We start from the raw sequence: 24,074 nt of genomic DNA, 5'->3' as shown, positions 1-24,074 counted from the left end.
GACCTTTTGGGCAAAAGCCCTTCAACCGTATGAGCGCTAACAGTGATTTCCAGCATTTAGCAGGATACCAGTGATCCTCTCAGTGGAGGCTATAGTGGAGGATGTGTTAGACATCATGTGAAGGTAGGATGGGGAAGCCACCACAGATAATGATTGCGACCTAATGAGATTGCTGTAGAGCTAGCCAGGTGAACGTGAAATTGAATGAACCCAAATGTAATTGAAGATGATCGAAGTCAAATGGAGCCCATGTAAACAACAGAGTTCAGAACAAGCAGCAGCTTTCACACACATCAAATAATTATTGTTGATGCCAGCGCTGAGCTACCACCGTGGTATACATGGGTTTCCAGAAGGCATTTGACACACTGCCTCATGCCAGCGAGGACAGTTACATATCATGGTACAAAGAGGGCATTGGCAACGTGGCTACAAACTTTACTGAGTGATAGGAAGCAGAATGTAATAGTCAATGGGTTTTGTTTTGTTCAGGCTGGGGCAAGGTTTGTAATGGTATTGGGACCCCTGCTTTTCCTGACACAAATTAGTGGTCTAGATCTTGATGTGCAGGGGGCACTAAACTTGGAAGAATTGCAAACTGTGAGGATGGCAGTGTGGAGGTCCAAAACGACATGGATAAGTTGGTGGAGTGGGCAGATAGGTTGTTCTGTCTAGAGAAGGGACAGTTGATGCACTTTGGTCAGAAGAACATTGAAAGACAATAGAAAATAGTGGGTGCAAGAGCAGAAGGACTGGTGGTATATGTGGACAGATCATTGAACGTGGTAAGACAGATAGAGAGCATAGTTAATAAGGCAGTTTTCTTGACAAAGAGGTGATATTGAAATTGTGCAAGCCAGTGGGATCAGTGGTTAGCATGACTGCCTCACTGCCCCAGGGACCTGGGTTCAGTTGCAGCCTTGGATGACTGTGTGAAGTTTGCATGTTCTCCCCGTGTCTGCATGGATTTCCTCCCACAGTCCAAAGATGTGCAGGTTAGGTGAACTGGCCATCCTTAAGTTACCCATATAGTGTTCAGAGATGTGTAAGTTAGGTGCTTTTTTTTAAAGGGGTAAATATATAGTAATAGGGGTAGGGGAATGGGTCTGGGTGGGTTACTCTTTGGAAGGTCAGTGAGGACTTGTTGGGCCAAAGGGCCTGTTTCCATGCTGTAGGGAATCTACAAAAGACACTGGTTAGGCCTCAGCTGGAGTATTAAGTACAGTTGTGACCACCGCATTACAGAAGCGATTTACAAATTTCAAGAATGAACAGTTGTGATGATGAGGTTAGATTGAAGAAGTTAGGATAAGGCGACAAAGAAGAAATCTGACAGATGTTTCCAAAACCATGAACAGGCTGGATGCTGTAGGTAAGAGGAAGCTATTCTCGCTTATAAAAGAAACAAAAATATGGGTTAAAATGTATAGTAATGTGTAAATAAAGCATGGATGATGTGAGAAAAATCCTTTTCACACAGCAAGTAGTTAGTGTGTAGAATATGGTGGAGACAGGTTCAATTGTGGCATTCAAGAGGGCATTAGAGTAAATTAGATTCCCTACAGTATGGAAACAGGCCTTTCAGCCCAGCAAGTCCACACTGACCCTCTGAAGAGTAACCTACCCAGACCCATTCCCTTACTCTCTCTTTACCCCTGACTAATGCACCTAACACTACAGGCAATTTAGCATAGCTAATTCACCTGACCTGCACATCTTTGGGATTGTGGGAGGAAACGAGAGAACCCAGAGGAAACCCACACAGACATGGGAAAATGTGCAAACTCCACACAATCTCCCAATGGTTATTTGAATAGAAAGGGATAAGGGGAAAGGCAGGATATTCATACCAGGTAATAGAGCTGGACTAGACAATTGAGCCAGTATTGGTACGATGAGCTGAATGGCCGCCTTCTTCACTGTAATAATTCAACGATTAAGATATCCTGCAGTATGATACCAATGAGACAGGATGTGGAACAATCCTAATATATAGGATTATATATATCAAGAATATCCAGTTGTACAGTATTTATGTCCAGCACACTAACAAACACTGAGCAATGATTGTTTGCTCATAGATTCCAAAAAGGTTTTGGCTACTGCCTTTGCTTGGGAAATGTTAATCAAGACCTGTTTGGGAGCGAAAGAAAGTGATGGAAGACTAGGACCACAGACCACTTAAAAACATCTTATACCATTTATCAGCTCCAAAGAATGATACTGCACGTGCAGAGATATTATTTGACAATGACATACAAACCAGGAAGTAGATGGTAAACATGCTACTGAGAACAGCAGTCCACATGTGAAAGGTGAAGATATTGATGAAGAGTATGAAATCTTACTATTGAATGAGAATGAACAATATGCTATGACAAGAGGCTGGAAGTAGTAATGAAAGGATGAAAACCATCAGCAACACTCTAGTTGAGTGTATTGGGAGTACAGAAATTAAATGATAGCCCAAAGTGTATTTGGACAAAGGAAACAGTGTTGTTATCCTGAAGCAGATTAGAAAGTGCTGCTGAAGCAGATTCATGGAAGTCATCAAGGAATTGATGACAATCTGAAAAGGGCCAAAAAAGTGGTCTATTGACCAAATATGGAACATGAGTTTAAGCTTCATGAGTAGAGGAGACCCTTCTGTACATCAAGTCTGCAATACTAACCCTTTGTTATTGACCCTTCAAATAAGGGAACAACTGCTTTCTAACCACCCTGTCCATGCTCCTCATAGTCTTATGCATTTCCATCAGATCCCCCTTCAACCTTGTCTGCTCCATTCAGCCTCTCTTCATAATAAACCCAGACAACATGCTAGTCAATCTCCTCTGCACCCGCTCCAGTGCAGTCACATCCTCCCTATCGTGTGGGGACCAGAACTGCACACAGGGCTCCAGTCATACAAACAGCCTTGTGCTACCACTTTGTTTCCTGCCACTCTGCTAATTTTGGATTTAACGTACCAGATTACCTTGAATCCCAAGAGCCTTCAGCTTCTCTCCTCCCTCGTGGGACCTGTCATGCATACAAACTACATGAACAGCACTAGCCTCGTCTACATATTCAGTTACCTCCTCAAAAAATTCAACCAGATTTATTTGACATGGTCTTCCTCTGACAAAGCCTTACTGACTATCCTTCACCAAACCTTGCCTCTCTAAATGGAGATTAATTTTCTACTTCACTATTTTCTCCAATAGTTTTCCCCACCACTGATGTTAGACTTGCTGGCCTGTGGTTCCTTGGTCAATCTCTAATGCCTTGTAAAGTGGAACCACATTAGTTGTCCTCCAATCTAACTTCTTCCCTATGGCCAGAGACAATAGAGATTTGGGTCAGGGCCCTTGTGATTTCCTTCCTTATCTGCCTAGAATACTGCTCATTCAAGATTTGTCCAGTTTTAAACCTGCCAAAATCTCCCAGCACCTCTTCACTTCTTACATCAGTCTGCTCAAGAACTTCACAGTCCATCTTCTCAAATTCTGTACTTGCATCCTTCTCCCTCCCTAGTAAAGACAGATGTGAAGTACTCATTTAACTCTACCAGTGTCCTCTGGCTCCACACATTGATTGACCCCTTGGTCCTTAATAGGCTCTACAGTTTCCCTGGTTATTTTCTTCCCCCAGATAAATGTGTAGAATATTCTCTCAAGTCTTGCCCACCAGTGTTTTCTCATGCCCCTCTTTCCTCTCCTAACTGCTTTCGCGAGATCCCCCTTGCACTTCCGATACTCCACGAGGGCCTCTGATGATTTGCTCCTTCTGTTTCACATTTCCTTTTTATCCAGTTCTGAATATTCCCAGATATCTAACCTTCTCTGCCAGGATGACATCAGCCTATGTACTGTTTGTAACCATTACAAAACTAAATAAGCCAAACGTCTGCCTTTGCACACTGTAAATCATGTGAATGGCAATCAGTGTATTGCTTTTTTGGTTTTAAAGCAGAAACTATTTGAATATGATTTTAATTGAAAAAGCTGCAGCAGAGAGCGATCTGGGGGTTGTGGGGCAAATCACAAAAAGATGGTATAAAAGTTTAGCAAGTTATAGGGAAGGTAAATGGAATGTTGGCCTTTACTTCAAAAGGAATTGAGTATACCAGTCGGGAGGCTTTACTAGAAGGCACTAGTCAGAGCTCAGCTGGAATAGTGACGTTCTGGGCCTCTTATCTGAGGAGACATATACTGAATTGGAGACAGACCGGAGAATGTTCACAAGGCTGAAAATAATGTCTTGAGAGGTTGAGTAGTTTAGGTCTGTACTCATTGGAATTTAGATTCCCTACAGTGTGGAAACAGGCCATTTGGCCCAAGTCCACACTGACCCTCTGAAGAGTAACCCACTTCCCTACATTTCCCTCTGACTAATGCACCTCACTACTGGCAATTTAGTATGGCTAATTCACCTGACCTGCGCATCTTTGGATTGTGGGAAGAAACCAGAGCACCTGGAGGATACCCACGCAGACACTGGGAGTATGTACAGACTTCACACAGTCGCCCGAGGTTGGAATCGAACTAGAGTCCCTGGAAGTGTGAGGCAGCAGTGCTAACTACTGTGCCACCCGTGCTTTAGAAATAGAGACCTTTTTAAAACAAACAAGATCCTTAGGGGTCTTGACAGGGTCAACATAGAGTGTTTGTTTCACCATGTGAGAGAGTTTGTTTCACCATGTGACCAGAGGACATAATCACACAATAAGGAGTCACTCATTTAAGACAGTGATGAGGAGGCTTCTTGAGTGGCACACCATCTGTCACCATCAACATCCACTCCCTCCAACCCTAAACTCAGTAACAGCAGTATGTACTATGTGTAAGATGCACTGCAGAATTTCACCAAAGTTCCTTCAATAGAACCTTCTAAACCCATGACCATTTCCATCTAGGACAAGAGTAGAAGATACATGGGAACACCACCTTCTGCATGTTGCCCTCTAAACCACTCACCACATGATTCTCAGAGAAAAATATCCTCCTCATCAGTGTCTAAGGATCTCCAGCATCTGCAGTCCTCACTTTCTCTTAGTTGATTATAAACAACTGTGAAGCCTCTTCCAAGGATGCCCACCTTGAAGAAGTTCTCCTCCTTTCTCCTGCTCTTCGGATGCTGCCTAACCTGCTGTGCTTTTCCAGCACCATATCCTTCAATACTGATCTCCAGCATTTGCAGTCCTCACTTTCTCCTACCTGATGTCAAAATCAGGAAGAGAGAGCTATAATAGAAAGGAGAGGAGGCAGCGATCTTGTGATATTTTCACTGGATTGTTAATTCAGGGACCCAGGTTTGAATCTCGCCAAGGCAGGTGGTAGAATTTGAATTTTTTTTAAACTGGAATAAGTCTAATGATGACCATGAATTTATGGTCAATTATCAGAAAACCCCATCTGGTTCACTTAAAGTCCATTAAGGAAGGAAACTGCCATCCTTACCTGATTAGGCCCACAGCAATGTGGTTGACTCTTAATTGCCCTCTAGCAATTAGAAATGGGCAATAAATGCTGTCTAGCCAGGAACACCCCTCATTCTGCAAATGAATATAAAATAAAGCTCATTGTGTTGCTTGGAAGAAATAACTGTCATTTATAACAGATAACATTCCAGAAACCAAAAAGGCTCTTCTCTCTGCACTGACTAAACCAATGATCCCAGAACCAACGTGTCATCTCAAGTAATTCTCACTGTCACACAGTCCAACAAAATTCCACAAAACAGGCAGCACTTCTTTTATGAAAGCCTGACTGCTCTATTTCAAATTTGCAAAATATTGATAGTTCTTTAATGAGATGGTTGCGTTCTTGTGCAACCCAGTGTTACAGAAAAATCGTGCTCTAGATACAGCGCTTAAAGTGTTGGCACTCTAATTCACAGAATCCTACAGCACAGAGACAAGCCCTTTGGCCCAAGCTGGTCCACGCTGACCAAAATATCTGTCCACACTAACCCCATTTCCCTGCACTTGGTCCAGATCCTTCTAAATCTTTGCTATCCATGTACTAATGGTTTTAAAAGTTTGTGCTGTAGAAACAGCGTTCCCAATTGGTCAATCGCGTTACAGTGAATTTGTGTTGACGAAACACGCGTTTTAACAGAATGACTTGTATTACCACTCCAACATGGAATAATGGAACCATTTACAAGGGTTTTATTGTGGTGTGAACTAGATTTCTACAGTGTTGATGTAAACAGCAGGTAGAGCACAATGATGGTGCAGGCTGTATCTAACCCAAACTGCATCACTGCATAGCTGGCAAGGAGAAACTCGAAGACAAAGCAAAGCAGAGAGAAAGCGTCAGTACCTTTATTTCATTAGAAATCAGGCCAACGTGGCATTGCCAACCACAATTGCAACAAAAGTTGTTGGTGTCCTTCAACATGTCAGGTGCTGGATCCCTCAGGGTGACTGCACACTTTCATTACCCATCAGAGACCAGGACAATCTGTTTCCCGATGTTTCCTCCTTTCATCATGGACTCAAAGGCAGCTGCAAGAGAAGAATTGAGAGTTTTACACAATTATTAAGAGTTTGGAGAAAATAGGTGAACTATCCCCAAGAGCTGGTATCCTCACTGACTCATAGCAAACAAGACCAACAATGCTCTTGTTTTACTACAGGCTCCATCTCTCACTGATACAGCTTTTGCAATAGAATCATACTTTAGGGCACCAGATTTTCTGTGTAATTTGAATTGGTCCCAGGGATAAGTCTCTAGAGAAGAGACTGAAGAAACTGGGAATGTTGTCCATATGCCAGAGAAGATTAAGAGGAAGTTTAAGAGAGGCAGTTACTATTACAAGGGATAAGTCAGGAGAAAGTGTTTCCTCTGGCGGCAGACTCAGCAAACACAGGACACAGTTTGAAACCGATTGGCAAAAGAGCCAGAGGGAAGATGAGAATATTTCTGACATTACATTTTTGTGATCTGGAATGTGCTGCTAAAAGAGATTCAAAAATAATTTTCAAGGTTCAAGTGAAAGGAAACTAAAACTACATAATTGCATGGAAGAGCAAAGTTATACTAATTTGTTAGTTCTTTAGAGTAGCTGGAACAGGCGCAGTGGACTGACTAGACTCCTTCCGTTTGTCAATTCTTTATCCACTTGCATGATCCAGACAGAAGCATTGACTCAGCCTCTGAATCCATATTAACATGGATTGATGATTGGCTTACGCACAGAAGACCAAGAGTCAGGATTAATGGGTCTTTTTCAGGTTGGAAAGTCATAACTAGTGGACCAATCCTTGGGCTGCAAGCATTTTTCATCTGTATTAATGAACCTGGACAAGGAGCAAAGTATAACATATTCACATTTACTGATGACACAAATATAGATAGGAAGGCATGTTGTGATGAAGATATAAGGAATTAGGCAACTTTAATTTTCCAAACATTGATGGAACTACCATAGTGTTGAAGGTTTGAATGGTGAGTAATTTGTTAAATGTGTTCAAGAAAGTTTTTATCAATATGTAAAATGTTCCTACCAGAGGAGGAGCAAAGGTTGACCTTCTCTTGGGAAATGAAGCAGGCAAGTGACGGAACTGTTAGGAGGGGAACACTCTGGGACTATTCTATTATTAGGATGAGCCTTCCATTAAAGTTAAAGCTCTTAATTGAAGTAAGACAAATTTTAACGGTATGTGACAAGAACTTTAAAAGAATTGTTTGGAGTAGATTGCGGGTAAATGAATGACTGACAGGTGGGAGGCTTTCAGAAGTGTGAATGAGAATGCAGAGGTATTGTGTTCCTGTTAGAATGAAAGGTAAAACTGGTAAGATTGGAGAACAATGAATGAATGAATGAAGACATTGATCTTCTAGTCAAGAATAAAAAACATCTAGACAACTGAGATTGAATGTATCTCTTGAAGAGTATAAAGTGTGTAGGGGCATTCTTACATGGGAAGTTAAAAGGCAAAAGGGGATAAGGAGATTACTTTGGCAGACCTTAAGGATAATGTACTTGCAGAATCTCTTTCGATTAAGAGTAAGAGAGCAACTAAACAGAGAGTAGGACCACCTCGAACATTAATGAGGTCATCTTTGTATAGAATCTCAGAACAGAGAGATATTAAATGAATATTTTGTGCCAGTTTTGAGGTCATGTTGCAGCTGTACAGGACATTGGTTAGGCCACTTTTTAAATATTGTTGTGTGCAGTTCTGGTCTCCTTCTACAGGAAGAATGTTGTGAAACTTGAAAGCCTTCAGGAAAGGTTTACAAGGATGTTGGCAGGGTTGGAGGGTTTGAGCTATGGGGAGAGGCTGAATAGTCAGGGGCTGTTTTCCCTGGAGCATCGGAGGCTGAGGGGTGATCTCAGAGGTTTATAAAATCATGAGGGACATGGTTAGCATAAATAGACAAAGTTTTTTCCCTGGGGTGGGAGAGTCCAGAACTACAGGGTTTAGGGTGAAAGAAATTTAAAAGGGACCGAACGGGCAACTCTTTCGTGTAGAGGGTGGTACGTGTATGGAATAAGCTACTACAGGGAGTGGTGGACGCTGGTACAAGGGCCATGTGCTGGCAAATGGGAATAGATTATATTAGGATATCTGGTCGGCATAAACGAGTTGGAATGAAGGGTCTGTTTCTGTGCTGTACATCTCTACGACCCTAAATGGAGGCTAGAGAACTCAGGGAAACAAATACTGGTGATGTTTTTAAAACAGTTCACATTACAGAAGAGAAAGTGTTAGAAGTCTTAGAAAACATAAGGTGGATAAATCTCCAGGACCTGATCCATGATGTTGTGGGAAGTTAGGGAGGAAAGTGCAGGGTCCCTAGCAGAAATATTTGTACCATCTATGATCACAGGTGAGGTGCTGAATGAATGGCTAATCTGTGTTTATTTAAGAGAGTCTGTAAGGAGAAGCCTTACAGAAGCTTTATCCACCACCAATGTTAGATGATCTATAAGTTGTTAAGAGGTAATTCTGAAAGATAGGATTTACATGCATTTGTGATTAGGCAGGGAGTGATTAGGGATCATCAGCATAATTTTGTGCGAGGGAAATAATGTATCAAAGTTGATTGAGTTTTTGAGGAAGTAATCAAAGATCGTGGAGAGCAGAGCAGAACAGTAGATGCTGTTTACTTGGACTTTACTAAAGCCTTCGATAAGGTTCCGCACGGTAGACTAATTAGTCAGATTAGATCACATGGGATTCAAGGTGAGCTTGTCAATCAGATACAAAATTGGCTCGACAATAGGTGGTGGTGGAGGGTTGTCGTACTGAAGGTTTGTGACCAATAATGTTCCATAGGGATCAGTACTGGCTCTGCTTTTGTATGCCATTTATATAAATGATTTGATTTGAGCTTATCGTAGGCATGGTTAGTAAATTTGCAGATGACACCAAAATTGGTGGACAGTGAAGGTGGTGACCAATTGGGTTAGTGGGCTGAGGAGTGGCAGATGGAGTTTAATTTGGATAAATGTAAGGTGTTGCATTTTGGTAAAACAATAAGGGCAGGGCTTACTCAGTTAATGGTAGGGCCTTAAGTAGTGTTGTGGAATGCAGAGATATAGGAGTCCAAGTATATAATTCTTTAGTTTTGCATCACAGGTAGACAGGGTAGTTAAGAAGGCGTTTAGCACACTTGCCTTCATTGCTCAGACCTTTTGAGTGTAGGATTTGAGATGTCATGTTGAGGTTGTACAGGACAAGTTATAAAAATAGGCTGGAACTTTTTTTCACTACAACATAGGAGATTGAGGGAGGTTTTGTAAAACCACAAGGGACATAGATAAGGTGACTAACAAAGGTCTTTTCCCAAAGTTGGGCGAGTTCAAAACTAAGGACATATATTTTTAAAGTGAGAGGAGAAAGATTTAAAAAGGGGACATGAGGAACAACTTTACTTCTTACAGAGAGTGGTTCATGTATGAAATGAACTGCCAGAGATAGTGCTGGATGCAGGTATAGTGTTTACAAGACGTTTGGATAAGTACATGAAGAGGCAAGGTTTAGAGGGATATAGGCCAAACACAGGCAAGTGGGACTATATACTTTGGGAAGATGGTCAGCATGGCCAAGTTGGACTGAAGGATCTGTTTCCCTGCTGTACGACTCTTTGAATTTGTAAAGGGATATAGACAGGTTGAGTGAGTGGGCTAAAACATGGCAGATGGCGTTGAATATAGAAAAGTGAGAGGTCATGTACCTCAGCTGGGAAGTATCAAAAGATAGACTATTATTTAAATGAAGAGACACACCAAAAAAAAAAAAGTACAATGCAGAAGGATCAGGGCATTCTTGTGCCTGAAACAAATTAATGCATCAAGGAATTAAGAAGCCAAATGGACTTTGACCTTTATTGCTAGGGGGTTAGAGTTTAAAAACATGGAAGACATGTCACAACTGTATAGTGTGTTGGTGAGGGTACACCTAGAGTACATTGGAACGGGGTAGGCCATTCAGCACCTCAACTCTATTCCTCCATTCAATGAGATTATGGCTGACCTGTGGCTGAACATCATTTACCTCCCTCCCATTGGCCCACATTCCTTAATACATTTACTTAATTTTAAATCTGTGATAGATTCATGTTAACAACTAATCCTGCAGCCACTGCCATTTGTGGAAGAGTTCCAAACCTTTACCACCCTTTGTATGTTGAAGTGCTTCCTTACATCTCTCCTGAATAATCTGGCCCTAATTCTCAGACTGTGTTCACTAGTCATAGAGGTATACAACGTAGAAACAAGCCCTTTGGTCCAGATTGTCCATTCCTAAATATATCTAGTCCCATTTATCAGCACTTGGTCTATATCCTTCTAAAACTTTCCTATTCATATACCCATCCAGATGATTTTTAAATGCTGTAATTGTGTCAGCATCCACCACTTCCTCTGGCAGCTCATTTCATACATGCACCACCCTGTGTGAAAAACATTACCCTCAAGTCCATTTTACATCTTTGCCACCTCCCCCCCCCCAAACTTATGCCCTCCAGTTCTGAACTCCCACACCACAGGGAAAAGACTTTGTCTATTTACCCTATCCATGTCCCTCATGATTTTATAAACCTCTATAAAGGTCACCCCTCAGCCTCCAATGCTCCAGGGAAAACACAGCCGCCCCCCCCCCCCCCCCCCCCCCAGCCTCTCCCTATTGCTCAGATCCTCCAACCCTGACAACATCCTTGTAAATCTTTTCTGAACCTTTTCAAGTTTCATTATGTCCTTTTGATAGGAAAGAGACCAGAATTGCATGCAAAAGTGGCCTGCCCAAAGTCCTGTACAGCCTCAACATGACCTCCCAACTCCTATACTCAATGCACTGACCAATAGACGCAAGCATACCAAACGCCTTCTTCACTTTCCTAATTACCTGTGACTCTACTTTCAAGGAACTGTGAACCTGCACACCAAGGTCTCTTTGTTCAGCAACATTCCCCAGGACCTTACCATTAAGTCCTGCCCTGATTTTTCTTTCCAAAGTGAAGCACCTCACATCTATGGTAAATTAAACTCCATCTACAGTTCTAGAATGAACTTTGTCCCCAAAACATATCAATTTCAGTCTTGGATTATTCTCAAATGATTGAGCATTCAGAACTCACTAGGGTAGAAACTTTAAAAGACTCACAGCCCTGCTACTGAAGAAATTTCTTCTCATCTCAATCTAACCGGTTGACTCCTTACTTCCGTAACTGTGTAGAACATAGAATTCACTATCACAGGGAGAACATGGAATACAGACATTTCAGGGAAAGCTGGATCAACAGAACGTGGGAGCAGGGTATAGGCCATTCAATCCCTCAGGCCAGCCCCACCATTCAATAAGATCATGGATGATCCACCTTGGGCCTCACCTCCTCTATCATGCCAGCTCATAGCCATCAGAAAAGTCCATCTACTTTTAAACAGTTTCAATGATCTAGCCTCCACAACTCTCTGGAGGTAGAGATTTCCAAACATTCACTGCCCTCAGAAGAAATTCCTTTCCATCTCAGTTTTAAATGAAGGTACTATGTTCCCTGGTTTGAGATTCGCCCACTACTGGAAACATCTTCTCAACATCTACCCTTGTCAAGCAACTTAAGTAGTTGTGCAGGAAGGTGGAGTTGAGATGGGAGATCAGTAATGTTCTTAATAGATGCTACAACAGTCTGGAGGGCCAAATGATCTACTCCTGCTCCCATTTCATATTGAAAATAATCATATAGCTTCACAACGTCAGAGTAGTGGATTATTATAGTGGTGTATTATCAAAATACACCATCTCTGTTGGTGGGAATACACAGTTTTATTTAAAGACTGGAGGATGTGGGATATGGAACTTTTTGAACATTCTGATTTAAAAACTGTTACTTCCGTTCTAAGACTTCAAACTCACTTTCATTTAAACTGAAGTTTGTTTTAAAGATGCCCACCCCCTCAAAAAACACACCACACACATAGTTTTGACAACTCATTGTCACTGAGATCACGATGCTGACAAAGTCAATTATACTGGAGTTCACACCTTTTTAAACCTCAGATTATCTTGGTAAGAGTTGACTGCCGTGTAAATAAAGAACAAAGAATAAAAGGAAATTTACAGCCCAGGAATAGGCCCTTTGGCTCTCCAAGCCTGAGCCGATCCAAATCCACTGTCTAAACCTATCGCCCAATTCCTAAGCATCTGTATCCCTCTGCTCCCCACCTACTCGTGCATCCGTCCTGACACCCCTTAAATGAATCCACCGTGCCTGCCTCTACTACCTCTGCTGGCAACGTGTTCCAGACACTTACCACCCTCTGTGTAAAGTACTTGCAGCGTGTATCCCCCTTAAACTTTTCACCTCTTGCTTTGAAAGCGTGACCTCTCAGTATTGAATCCTCCACCTTGGGGAAAAAGCTTATGTCTGTCTACCCTGTATCAGGTCTCCTGTCAATCTCCTTTTTTCTAATGAAAACAATCCTAACCTACTCAACCTCTCTTCACAGCTCGCACCTTCCATACCAAGCAACATCCTCGTAACCTTCTCTACACCCTCTCCAAAGCAAACACATCCTTTTGGTAATCTGACGACCAAACCTGTACATGGTATTCTAAATGTGGCCAAACCAATGTCTTGTACAATTGTAGCATGACCTGCTAGCTCTTATACTCAATACCCCGTCCAATGAAGGCAAGCATACCATCTGCATTCTTGACCACTCTATCCACCCGTGCAGCAAACTTCAGGGTACAATGGACGCGAACTCCCAGATCTCTCTGCTCATCAACTTTTCCCAAGGCTCCTCCGTTTAATGTACAATTTGCTCTAGAATTAGACTTTCCAAAATGCATCCCCTCACTTTGCCTGGATTAAACTCCATCTGCTACTTCTCCGCCCAACTCTCCAGTCTATCTATATACTCCTGTATTCTTTGACAGTCCCCTATGCTTTCTGCTACTCCACCAACCTTTGTGTCATCTGCAAACTTGCTGATCATACCAACAATGCCCTCTCCCAGATAATTTATGTATATCACAAACAGTTGCCCCAGCAATGAATCCCTGTGGAACACCACGGGTCACTTTTCTCCATTTCGAGAAACTCCCTTCAACTACTACTCTGTCTCCTGTTGCTCAACCAGTTCTTTATCCACCTAGCTAGAACACCCTGCACACACTTAGATTACTTACAGTATGGAAACAGGCCCTTCGGCCCAACAAGTCCACACCGAACAGCCGAAGCGCAAGCCACCCAGACCCATTCCCCTATATTTACCTCTTCACCTAACACTACGGGCAATTTAGCATGGCTAATTAATCTAACCTGCATATTTTTGGATTGTGGGAGGAAACTGGAGCACCTGGAGGAAACCCCCGCAGACACAGGGAGAATGTGCAAACTCTACACAGAGAGTCGCCTGAGGTGGGAATTGAACCCGGGTCTCTGGCACTGTGAGGCAGCAGTGCTAACCACTGTGCCACCGTGCCGCCCACACCATGTGACTTCACTTTCTCCATTAGTTTACCATGGGGAACCTTATCAAACCCCTTACTAAAGTCCATTTACAGCTTTTCCTTCATCTATCAACTTGGTCACTTCCTCACATGCATGCATATTTGGGATGTACAGAACAAAGTTTAAATTCTGAACAGTAACTTAGCTGATAATCAGTTTTTCAACTTGTTTTAAAGTGTAAGCTTTGTTTATAATTAATAAGCTACCATATATACTTGTTATAGGTTGACCTCATGTACAAGTCGACCCCCTACTTTCAGTCAAAAAGTCTGATACTTTTCATATACTCCCATGTGTAAGTTGACCCTTGTTTCTCAAGGCTGTCTTATATTATTAACAGTTTCATGTGGTCTTCTTTTCATAAAATTCTATCAGTCTTTTTGTTTTTACTGCTCCTCTATTTCTATTACATGAATTGGGTGTTGTACAAACACCCCTGGTAAATGGCCTGACCACCTGCTGGTATGCCTATTAACATATCTACACACACTTTACGGTACTGGTAACTGGAAAACTGTGATAGTGCCGTTCTACCATAGCAGGCAGAATGGAAACAGTTATTTTGTAGATAAAAATTTATGGGCGGCACGGTGGCACAGTGGTTAGCACTGCTGCCTCACAGCGCCTGTAGACCCGGGTTCAATTCCCGACTCAGGCGACTGACTGTGTGGAGTTTGCACGTTCTCCCCGTGTCTGCGTGGGTTTCCTCCGGGTGCTCCGGTTTCCTCCCACAGTCCAAAGATGTGCGGGTCAGGTGAATTGGCCAAGCTAAATTGCCCGTAGTGTTAGGTGGGGGGTAAATGTGGGGGTATGGGTGGGTTGCGCTTCGGCGGGTCGGTGTGGACTTGTTGGGCCGAAGGGCCTGTTTCCACACTGTAAGTCTAATCTAATCTAAAAAAAAATCTAATGGCCATAATTCTTTTTCCTTTTTATTGTTTATATAGAGATCTGGCTCTTATATGTCCATTTTTTGACTCATGCCAAGCATGAATTTCATACCCTTGAAAACAATACCTTACGTATAAGTCGACCCCTTAATTTCAGCTTAAAAATGGCCTTAAAAACTCAACCTATACAAGAGTATATATGGTAGTTTTGAATTTATTGAAGAAACCTAGTGAAAGACTCTATCGTTCTGAGTAACAGCATGAAAGATTAAACAATTGGGCTATTCTGGTGATCGAATGAAACATTTTCACTTTTGGTTAACTTTGGAGTAATGGTATGTGATTACCAGGGACTCTTCCGATCAGTGTCGGAACACCATTGATGTTAATTTATCATTTCCATGCCCACTTTGCTCTTAAATCAATACCTGCCTGTATCTTATTACAGTATTCACTACTTCCCCTTTCCTCGTCAACTCGGTACCATCCGCCTATTTTGAAACTTTATTTCCAATTCCCAAAGTGTTTCTATAAATGAAGAACAGCGATGTGTGAGATTCATTTCACACCTTCTGTCTGTCTGAGTAAGTATCCGAAAGCCCGAATCACAGTTTTCTGTTTGTAATCAGTTTGCTATCCACTCTGATACTTCTCCATCTATTCCATCCCTCTGACCTTAGGGATAAGACTAATATGCAACTTTATTGAAGATCTTTTGAAAGGTAGCATTACCATGTTTCAAAGCCACCTCCCAACCTGGCCAGTTTTGATAATTATGATGGCAGTGCTCTGGGAATAAGGCACCCTTTGACCTCTCCCTTCACTCAGCATCACCCAAAAGGGTTTTGATGTTCGCTGAGCTTATAGTGATCAGGTCACTGCCTCACTACGTGAAAATACCTGCAATATTAATAAAAAAGTAAATGCACCAACTTTTGGAACTGGATTTGAAGGGTTTCAAACTGTCATCATTCAAGACCAATCCAGAACCTGGAGAACAGGATCCAAGGTGGGGTTTGCAATCCAGCAAAGGTGGTGACAATCTGTCCACTGAAGTGTGTCCTCCAGCTTATTAAAAAATACTTATTCCAGAGTGAACTGCCTCTATTTTATCAGAGTTCTGAGTTTCCAGGTTTGAAAGGAATCAACAAATCTCTTAAGTATTACATTCTGTGCTCTAACTCTGGTCTTACTTACACAGTCACCTGCCATTTCTAAACACAGCAATTTAGATATTTACTAGCTATTTGTCTCATGGTCAACCTCCTGCAATTTCCTTTGACATCAACAGTGCCCTATTCCTTTCAGTTGTTTGTTTAATCTGACCTATTCAGTTGAAAACTGAACATGTTTTAATGTTGCTACGTGTTCCAGCTTGCCAGAATCGGGTACTACAATCCTCTTTGGCAACTGTTGCTCACACACCTCACCGTTTCACAGAAACTGCCAGCCAGCATTTAAACAAAACTAAATTCTTCAGTTAGCAACCCTGATGTAACTAGAGTTCTAGATCCATTGGATCACTATTCTTCTTAAGGTCAGCCAGGATCTCTCAGCATTTTAGGGATCCCCAGATCCTCAGTGTTCTGAGCTAAACACTGCAGGTTGGGTCTGTATCCATTGGAGTTAGAATGAGAGGTGGTCTTATTGCTGTGTACAGGAACCGGAGGGGATTTGACAGAGTGCATGCTGAAAAGTCACTTTCCCTTGTGGGAGAAACTAAAACTAGGGGTCACTATCTTAGCTGGACATGTTGTACAAAAAAGCTAATTAGAAAGTAAAGAGGGGAAAACAGAATTATCTGAGCACATGGTCTAAAGTTAACTGTCACCTGGCCTCGATACATTAACACTGTTCTCCCTTCACAGAAGCTAGCAGACCTGCTGAGTTTCTCCAGCCATTTCCATCTCTGCTTGTTCCCTTACCTCCAATGTTTTCCAGTCCTTTCACCACTGTCTCACGAACCTGCAGGAGAAATATTTGAGAGAGCTGTCAACAGGTCTTGTATATTCCTACTTTGGGCCCTATTATTCACACATTACTGCGTCAAGTGTCAGCACAATGCTGGCCTCTGGTCAGGAAAATAGCACTCTTCGCTTCAGCTCAGATCTGCCTTTCCCTCTTCAGCTCTCCTGCTAGTTGCAGCACGGACAGCATCACTAACAGACACCTAAGTAACCTGGCAGTTAGCCTCCAACTCCAAGACATCCATCCAGTTTCCCCACAAAAAACATCCACCCAGTGGCATGAGGCAGCGACTTGGAGCTGACACTGGGGCTGGAGGCTGTTAGCAGGGGACGGGTGCCTGCAGATATTTTCTCCCTTGCTATCTACAGCTCATGCTGAACTACCATCAACACAACCGTGCAACAAAATAAAACAGGACCAACAGGAAGAGTGATGGTTTGGCACTGACAGCTCAGGGCAGTGTCTTGGTCAGCTTGGGCTGCCCTGTGAGATTATTGATTTGCAACAATTGAACTTCACAATGTCAGTTCATTAGCAAGTGCTGTTCACTCACACAGACAAAAAAAAGGCATAATCACAATATTTGGGGTTCTTGCACTGGTAATTGAACAGTCAGTTGCTTGTTTTCGACCAGTGTAGACCTAATGGGGCAAGGGCTTTCTTCTATGCTGTAGACCTCCATGACTCTATAAAACAAGGACAACGAAGACCCACTCTCCAGGAACTGACATGAACATTTGGCAGCCATTACTCTAACCCACGTGACTCTAGCTGTGATGGAGAGTGCAGAGGTGGTGGTAGGAGTTGATAAAGTGAGCAGTTAGAAAGGTTAAACACTATTTCCCCTCCTCCCATGTCCCCTGCATGTCTCCATTTGCAGTGCTTTCACGGATGATCGACCCACCAGAGCTCCACTTGGCCGAGGTGGGGAGTAACCACTCTGTTTCTGCCGACTCATCCCGGCTTCCGACAACCAGAGAGCAGTGCAGCCATTCACCAGGTGAACTCAGGAACACAGCCAGATCTAACTGCAGCTGAGGCAATTTCCAAATCTGACACCAATGACCCTGGGACCCAATAGCAAAAGATTACACATCAACAGTTGTCCTTTTTACAAATTGGGCATTGCATCCCCTTACCATAAACAGTCTGTTGCCTTTAAACAAAGTCTCTATGAACTGCAGTAACAGAATTTGCAACCATAACTACTGCTAAGCCTCCCAATCAAAGCAGGATCATTTTTCCATCCAAATGCAGCGAGTGGAGAATGGTTAAGTGCACAGATTTAAAACAAACAAACGTGGAGCTTGCATAGTCTCTCTGCGTCTTGCATGGATTTCCTCCGGGTGCTCTGGTTTCCTTCCAGAATGCAAAGATGTGCAGGTTGGGTGGATTAGGAGACAGTGAGGACTGCAGATGCTGGAATGTCAGAATCAGATCTGGGGAGGAGGAAAAGGGGCTGAGAAACAAATGTGGGGTGGGGCTAGGGGAAGGTAGATGGGATAGCAATAGGTGGATGCAGGTATGAGCTGATTGTGATTGGTCAGTAGGAAGGGTAGAGCTGATAGGCGGGAAGGAAGATGGACAGGTTAGGTCATGTCAAGGGGACAGAGAGGGAGGGCTTGACCTGGGATGCCGAGAGGAGTGGGGAGATTTGGAAGCTGGTGAATTCCATAAGGTGGCAAGCTCCAGAGGCAGAAGATGGAGGCGTTCCTTCTCCAGTTTACCTGTGGCCTTACTTTGATGATGGAGCAGTGAGACGGGGAGTTGAAATGGCTGGCACACAGGAGGTAGGGTTAATTGGAGCGTAAGGACAATAGATGTTCCCTGAATCAGTCCCAGAGTTTGTGCACGGTCTCTTCAATGTAGAGGAGGCCACATCAGGTGCAACGGATGGAGTAAAATCAGGCTAGCAAAAATGTAGGTGAATCTCTGCTGGACTTGGAATGATTCTTTGGGGTCCTGAAGGGAGATAAGAGGGAAGCATGAGGCTGCAGGGAATGATGCCATGTGTGGAGGAGGGGTGTGGGCCTAATGAGGGAGTCACGGAGGAAACAGTCCCTATGGAAAATGGATGGGAGATGGGGGGGGGGGGGGTTGGTGAAGACATATATGTTTTTGGTGGTGGGGTCAGTCTGCAGGTGGTGGAAATGCCAAAGGATGTTGCGTTGGAATGAGGACCAGGGAATTCTCACCTTGTTGTGGTTGGGGTGGGGTGAGGTTTGAGGGCAGAGGTGCGGGAAATGGAGATGATGTAGATGAGGGCATTGTTGATCATAGGAGAGGAGAAAATTGTGGTCTTTGAAGTAGGAGGACATCTGCCATGTTAAATTCCCTGTGGCGTCCAGGGATGTGCAGGCTTGGTGGATTAGTCATGGGAAATGCAGGGGCTACTGGGTCTGGGTGGGTTTGTCTTTGGTGGCTCCATGCAGACTCGATGGGCCAAATGGTCTGTTTCCACACTGTTGGGATTCTATGACGAAAACTCAGTCAGTTCCAGGAGAGTATGTTCCAGATGTGACTGACAGGAGAGTGGCCAATCGTCTCCATTCTGACCAGGAATCTGTCTTGCTTTTTTTAAAAAAAAAACCAAAGGAATGCAGAGAACAACAAGCTCACAGCTTAATACAGTACAGCACCTTCAGTTTACCCTCCTTCAGCCACCGACTCAACTGCATCGTGCCCACCTCAAACTTCTCTGTATAATTCAGCACCAGGAATCTCTCTCTGTAGGTCACAAGGGAAAGGGAGCGGTGACAAGAGGAGGCATACATCACAATTAGACCACAAAATACTTCACCCAACACAACACTTGTGAGCAAACAAGGCGAGTTTCAGTTTAAACATGCAGACACCAAAGATACCGGAACAGAACAAAACCACTGCACTTGGGACATTGCAACTCAAAATGGACAGCAGTAAGTAATCTGTTTTGGTCGATACGGACCAGTTTCGGCCAAAGGGCCGTCTCTGTGCTGTAGGACTCCATGACTTCAAAAAAACCGGCATCCAAATTCAATAACAGAAAATCTGCCAAGCATCTCTGTACAGCACCTTCCCAACCAGTGACCACTTCTATCTAGAAGGATACCACCCCCTGCAAGCTCCCCACCATTCTGACTTGGAAATATATTGCATTCCTTCACTGTCGCTGGGTCAAAATCCTGTAATTCCCACCCCAAGGACTGCAGTGGTTCAAGGCTGCAGTTCAGCCCCAGTATCTCCAGTGTAATTACAGATGGGCAGCAAAGGCAGGCTTTGACAGTGGTAAGCACCTCCACAGAATGAGAAACAGAAGAAAACACCACCACTCTGTCCACCACTCAGAATTAAGATTTCGGGAACCTCGGCAAGGTGGGAAAATTGGTGTGTATGTAATAAGGAATATAAGACAAAATCAGCCGTCCAGACTCACCCCCATTCCTTCATTTCGATCAAGATGTACAAGCATTGCTGCCTCATAGCGCCAGGGACCTGGGTTCAATTCCAGCCTCAGGCGACTGTCTGTGTGGAGTTTGCACATTGTCCCCATGTCTGCGTGGGTTTCCTCCCACAGTCCAAAGATGTGCGGGTTAGGTGAATCGGCCATGCTAAATTGCCCATAGTGTTAGGCGCATTAGTCAGAGGGAAACGGGTCTGGGTGGGTTGCTCTTTGGAGGGTCGGTGTGGACTGGTTGGGCCGAAAGGCCTGGATTCCACACTGTAAGGAATCAGAAAAAAAAAGGATGACAGGAATGGATACAGGCAACAAGGAAAACCTGTTCCATGTTGGCTGATCACACAAAGACAAAGCAGCACAGATCTCTGGGTGTGGGCAACAGATACAAAAAGGAAAAAAAAAATCAGAGGAAAAATTATCCTACACTGAGTGGTAATAACCCACAACCCCTGGCCCATAAGGATGGTGGGAGCAGAAATAACAGATGATTTCAAAGAAAATTGAGCAGGTGCTTGAAGGAAGTCGACTTGCTTATCTTCCTAAAAAAGGCTGAGGGAGGTGGGTGTGAAACAGGCTGGACTTGATGGCCTGAATGGTCATCTTTCTGCATTGTAATAAGTCTACAGGCTTAGTTTTCAATTGTTTGGGGGGAAGAGAAGAGATGAGAATGGAATCCAAAATATAGTTCATTGGTCCATCCCAGGAACCCTGCTGGGGTGGACGGGCTGAGGAGGGGAGTTGCAGAATTGGACTAGTCTAGCATCCTCCAACTAATACCACAGAATATCATTTGAAGAGAGTTTGATAATGGGCTGGGATGAAGGTGATTGTCAAACTTTGTGTGTGTCCGTCCAGCTAACCGTGCACAACGGCCAGGGGGTCCTGGAATTTTTTTTTCTGGAGAATAAGTTTTGACAATAAGGATTATTGTGTCAGATCAAGTATCACACCTTTCAAGTTGCCATACGTTCACCCATCTGTGGGAACCAGCCGCCTCATGGCAATCTTTTTTTGATTTACTCATGGGACATGGGTGTCACTGCCGGGCCTGTCCCTGGTTACCCATTCAGAAAGGGGTGGTCAGCTGCCTTCTTAAACCACTGCAGTCAGTGTGCTGTAGGATGGCCCACAATTACCTTTTGAGAATACTGAAGCAGGTATCTGCAGGCTCTATCATGGACACCGTCTGCTTGAGTATTGTCGAGACTTCAACAACAACAAGTGACCATGAAGCTCAAAGCTCGTCCAACGGAGACATTGGACGAGAGAGAGAGTGAGCGAGTGAGTGAGAGAGTGTGTGAGTGAGAGAGAGAGAGAGAGAGAGAGAGAGAGAGAGTGTGAGTGAGAGAGAGACAAAATAAAGAGAGAAAAAAAAAGACACATAGTCATGACCTTGTTCAGGGTAACAAATCCCTGACCCCAGAGGATTTTTTAGATTAGACTTACAGTGTGGAAACAGGCCCTTCTGCCCAACAAGTCCACACCGACCCGCCGAAGCGCAACCCACCCATACCCCTACATTTACCCCTACCTAACAATACTGGCAATTTAGCATGGCCAATTCACCTGACCCGCACATCTTTGGACTGTGGGAGGAAACCGGAGCACCCGGAGGAAACCCACGCAGACACGGGGAGAACGTGCAAACTCCACACAGTCAGTCGCCTGAGTCGGGAATTGAACCCGGGTCTCAGGCGCTGTGAGGCAGCAGTGCTAACCACTGTGCCACCGTGCCGCCCATAATCTCGCCCAGGATCTCGCCCTTGAATTCAATAGCTCACTAAAACAAACAAAGGCGGATGCTAAACATCTGGAATAAATGCTCAAGAAACCCAGAGTCTGGTAACATCTGTGAAGAGCCAGGGTGGCACAGTGGTTAGCACTGCAGCCTCACAGCACCAGGGACCTGGGTTCAATTCCCACCTCTGGCGACTGACTGTGTGGAGTTTGCACATTCTCCCCGTGGTTTCCTCCGGGTGCTCTGGTTTCCTCCCACAATCCAAAAATGTGCAGGTTAGCATGAATTGGCCATGCTAAATTGTCCGTAGTGTTAGGTGAAGGGGTAAATGTAGGGGTATGGGTGGGTTGCGCTTCGGCAGGTCGGTGTGGACTTGTTGGGCCGAAGGGCCTGTTTCCACATTAAGTAATCTAAACTCACTGGGTGCTCTGTCTGTTCACGAATCTTCAAATAGTGGCATCATCCCTGTCGGAGGGCACTGCAGGAAGGTACAAGTATGGGGCACCCCTTGGTATTGGCGAGTGGAATGTTTCCCTTACCTTTTGATATTCCTCTCCTTTAGGATCACATCTATGGGAGGTGGCAGCGGAGGGGGGTAAGGCACATCTTTATTGTACTGGGAGATCTGTCCACAAAGAATGATGTGACTGTTCGGATTCATCTGCATTGAAGAGACAGATATTGTGATACGCAAGACAAGACTTAGAAAAGAGCAGTATTTCTTTATGGGGCACCAGTTTCCCAAGAGAGGTAAAGCAAAGTTAGAGCCATGGAGTTAGGCGTCAAATCAGCCATGATCTTTTCGAACAGCAGGCTGAAAAAGCTTGAGGTGTTGAATGGCCTCCTCCTGTTACTGTTAGGACGGTGGAGTTACAGCAGGACTAACAGGATTAAACTGTGTGGGCAGCTTTTACAAACAGGTTTTGTATCCCCTTTCAGCCCTTAAGTCAAAAGGTGAACAGATTTTTAAAATTTATCTATTAGTCTTCAAATGATGTCATGCAGAAAAGACTCTTGGGTCTGCACTGACACAACTTCCTCTGGTGGGGAATCTGAAACAAGGGAGTATCATCTTTTCCCTTGAGAATCGGAGGCTGAGGGGTGACCTTATAGAGGTTTATGAAATTATGAGGGGCATGGATAGGATGAATAGACAGGGTCTTGTCCCTGGGGTGAGGAAAGTCCAGAACTAGAGGGGCGTAGATTTAGGGTGAGAGGGGAAAGATGTAAAAGAGACCTAAGGGGCAACACAGAGGGTGGTACGTGTATGGAATGAGCTGCCATTTAAAAATGCAACATTTAAAAATCATCTGGGTGGGTATATGAATAGGAAGGGTTTTTAGGGATATGGGCCAGGTGCTGGCAGGTGGGACTAGATTGGGTTAGGATATCTGGTCAGCATGGACAAGTTGGACCGAAGGGTCGGTTTCCATGCTGTACATCTCTATGACTGTAAAGGAGAACAGGATTGTTTTGAAAGAAGGATATTCCCCCAGCTGCAGAATTATAGGGGAGGAGAACTTTGGACAAATGAAATCATTAACACCTCCATCTGCACCTCCCCGCCCCGGCCGACAGTTGGAGTTTTGCTGCACGAACATATATCACAAGAATCAGAATGTTCCAGCACAGGAGGCAGCTATTCAGCCTCTTCAAACAAACATCATTATCTTGTGCAAATCTCCTATCTTTTCCCTATATTCCCTAGCATTTCTATCCAAGTTACCATCCAGTGCTCTCGAATGCCTCACCTCCACCATATTTCCAGGCAATGAGTTTGAAGTCGATGGATCATCACTCTAACGTTGCCTGACGTACCTACAAGTATCAAGGCTTTAGCTTTTGGGACCCACTCTTAGGCTGCTTGAAACCTTCCTCCTTGACCAGTGTTTGCCCACTGCTCCTTGTATTTCCCCATGTGACTTGGCCAACTGTTTGCACAGTACTCCTGTGAAGGGGTTTGAAAGATTTGAGGCACTATATGAATGCAAATTGTTGTTGCAGATGGAGCAATGTCATAAGAGCCTTCCGTTTGGGGGGGCCAGAATGGGGCGACAGGAATTTACTGAGATGTAGGTACTCTGATT

General features: G+C 43.9%; 1 protein-coding gene across 14 annotated transcripts in view; it reads right to left on the bottom strand.

Annotated features, from left to right (window-relative positions):
* Nucleotides 1-24,074, bottom strand: part of ptgr2 (prostaglandin reductase 2) — a 102,876-nt gene that overhangs the window by 54,527 nt on the left and 24,275 nt on the right. For 7 of the 14 annotated variants that reach the window (XM_060828671.1, XM_060828673.1, XM_060828672.1 and 4 more), the window contains 5 exons: nt 22,527-22,648; nt 19,450-19,537; nt 17,715-17,877; nt 16,768-16,807; nt 6,435-6,493 (listed from right to left, as the gene is read on the bottom strand). In XM_060828671.1, the coding sequence (XP_060684654.1) occupies nt 16,800-16,807; nt 17,715-17,877; nt 19,450-19,537; nt 22,527-22,648 (381 nt within the window). In that variant the 3' untranslated portion in view covers nt 6,435-6,493; nt 16,768-16,799. Of the gene's footprint in view, nt 1-5,441; nt 5,537-6,288; nt 6,494-16,767; nt 16,808-17,714; nt 17,878-19,449; nt 19,538-20,225; nt 20,511-22,526; nt 22,649-24,074 lie in introns of those variants that run through there. The other 7 variants (XR_009644950.1, XR_009644949.1, XM_060828678.1 and 4 more) reach the window with 5 other exon arrangements.

Source organism: Hemiscyllium ocellatum, chromosome 8 (assembly GCF_020745735.1).
Source record: "Hemiscyllium ocellatum isolate sHemOce1 chromosome 8, sHemOce1.pat.X.cur, whole genome shotgun sequence".
NCBI classification, from domain to species: Eukaryota; Metazoa; Chordata; class Chondrichthyes; order Orectolobiformes; family Hemiscylliidae; genus Hemiscyllium; species Hemiscyllium ocellatum.
Note: the sequence above shows the minus strand (reverse complement) of the source record. Positions and strands in the feature narration are given on the sequence as shown.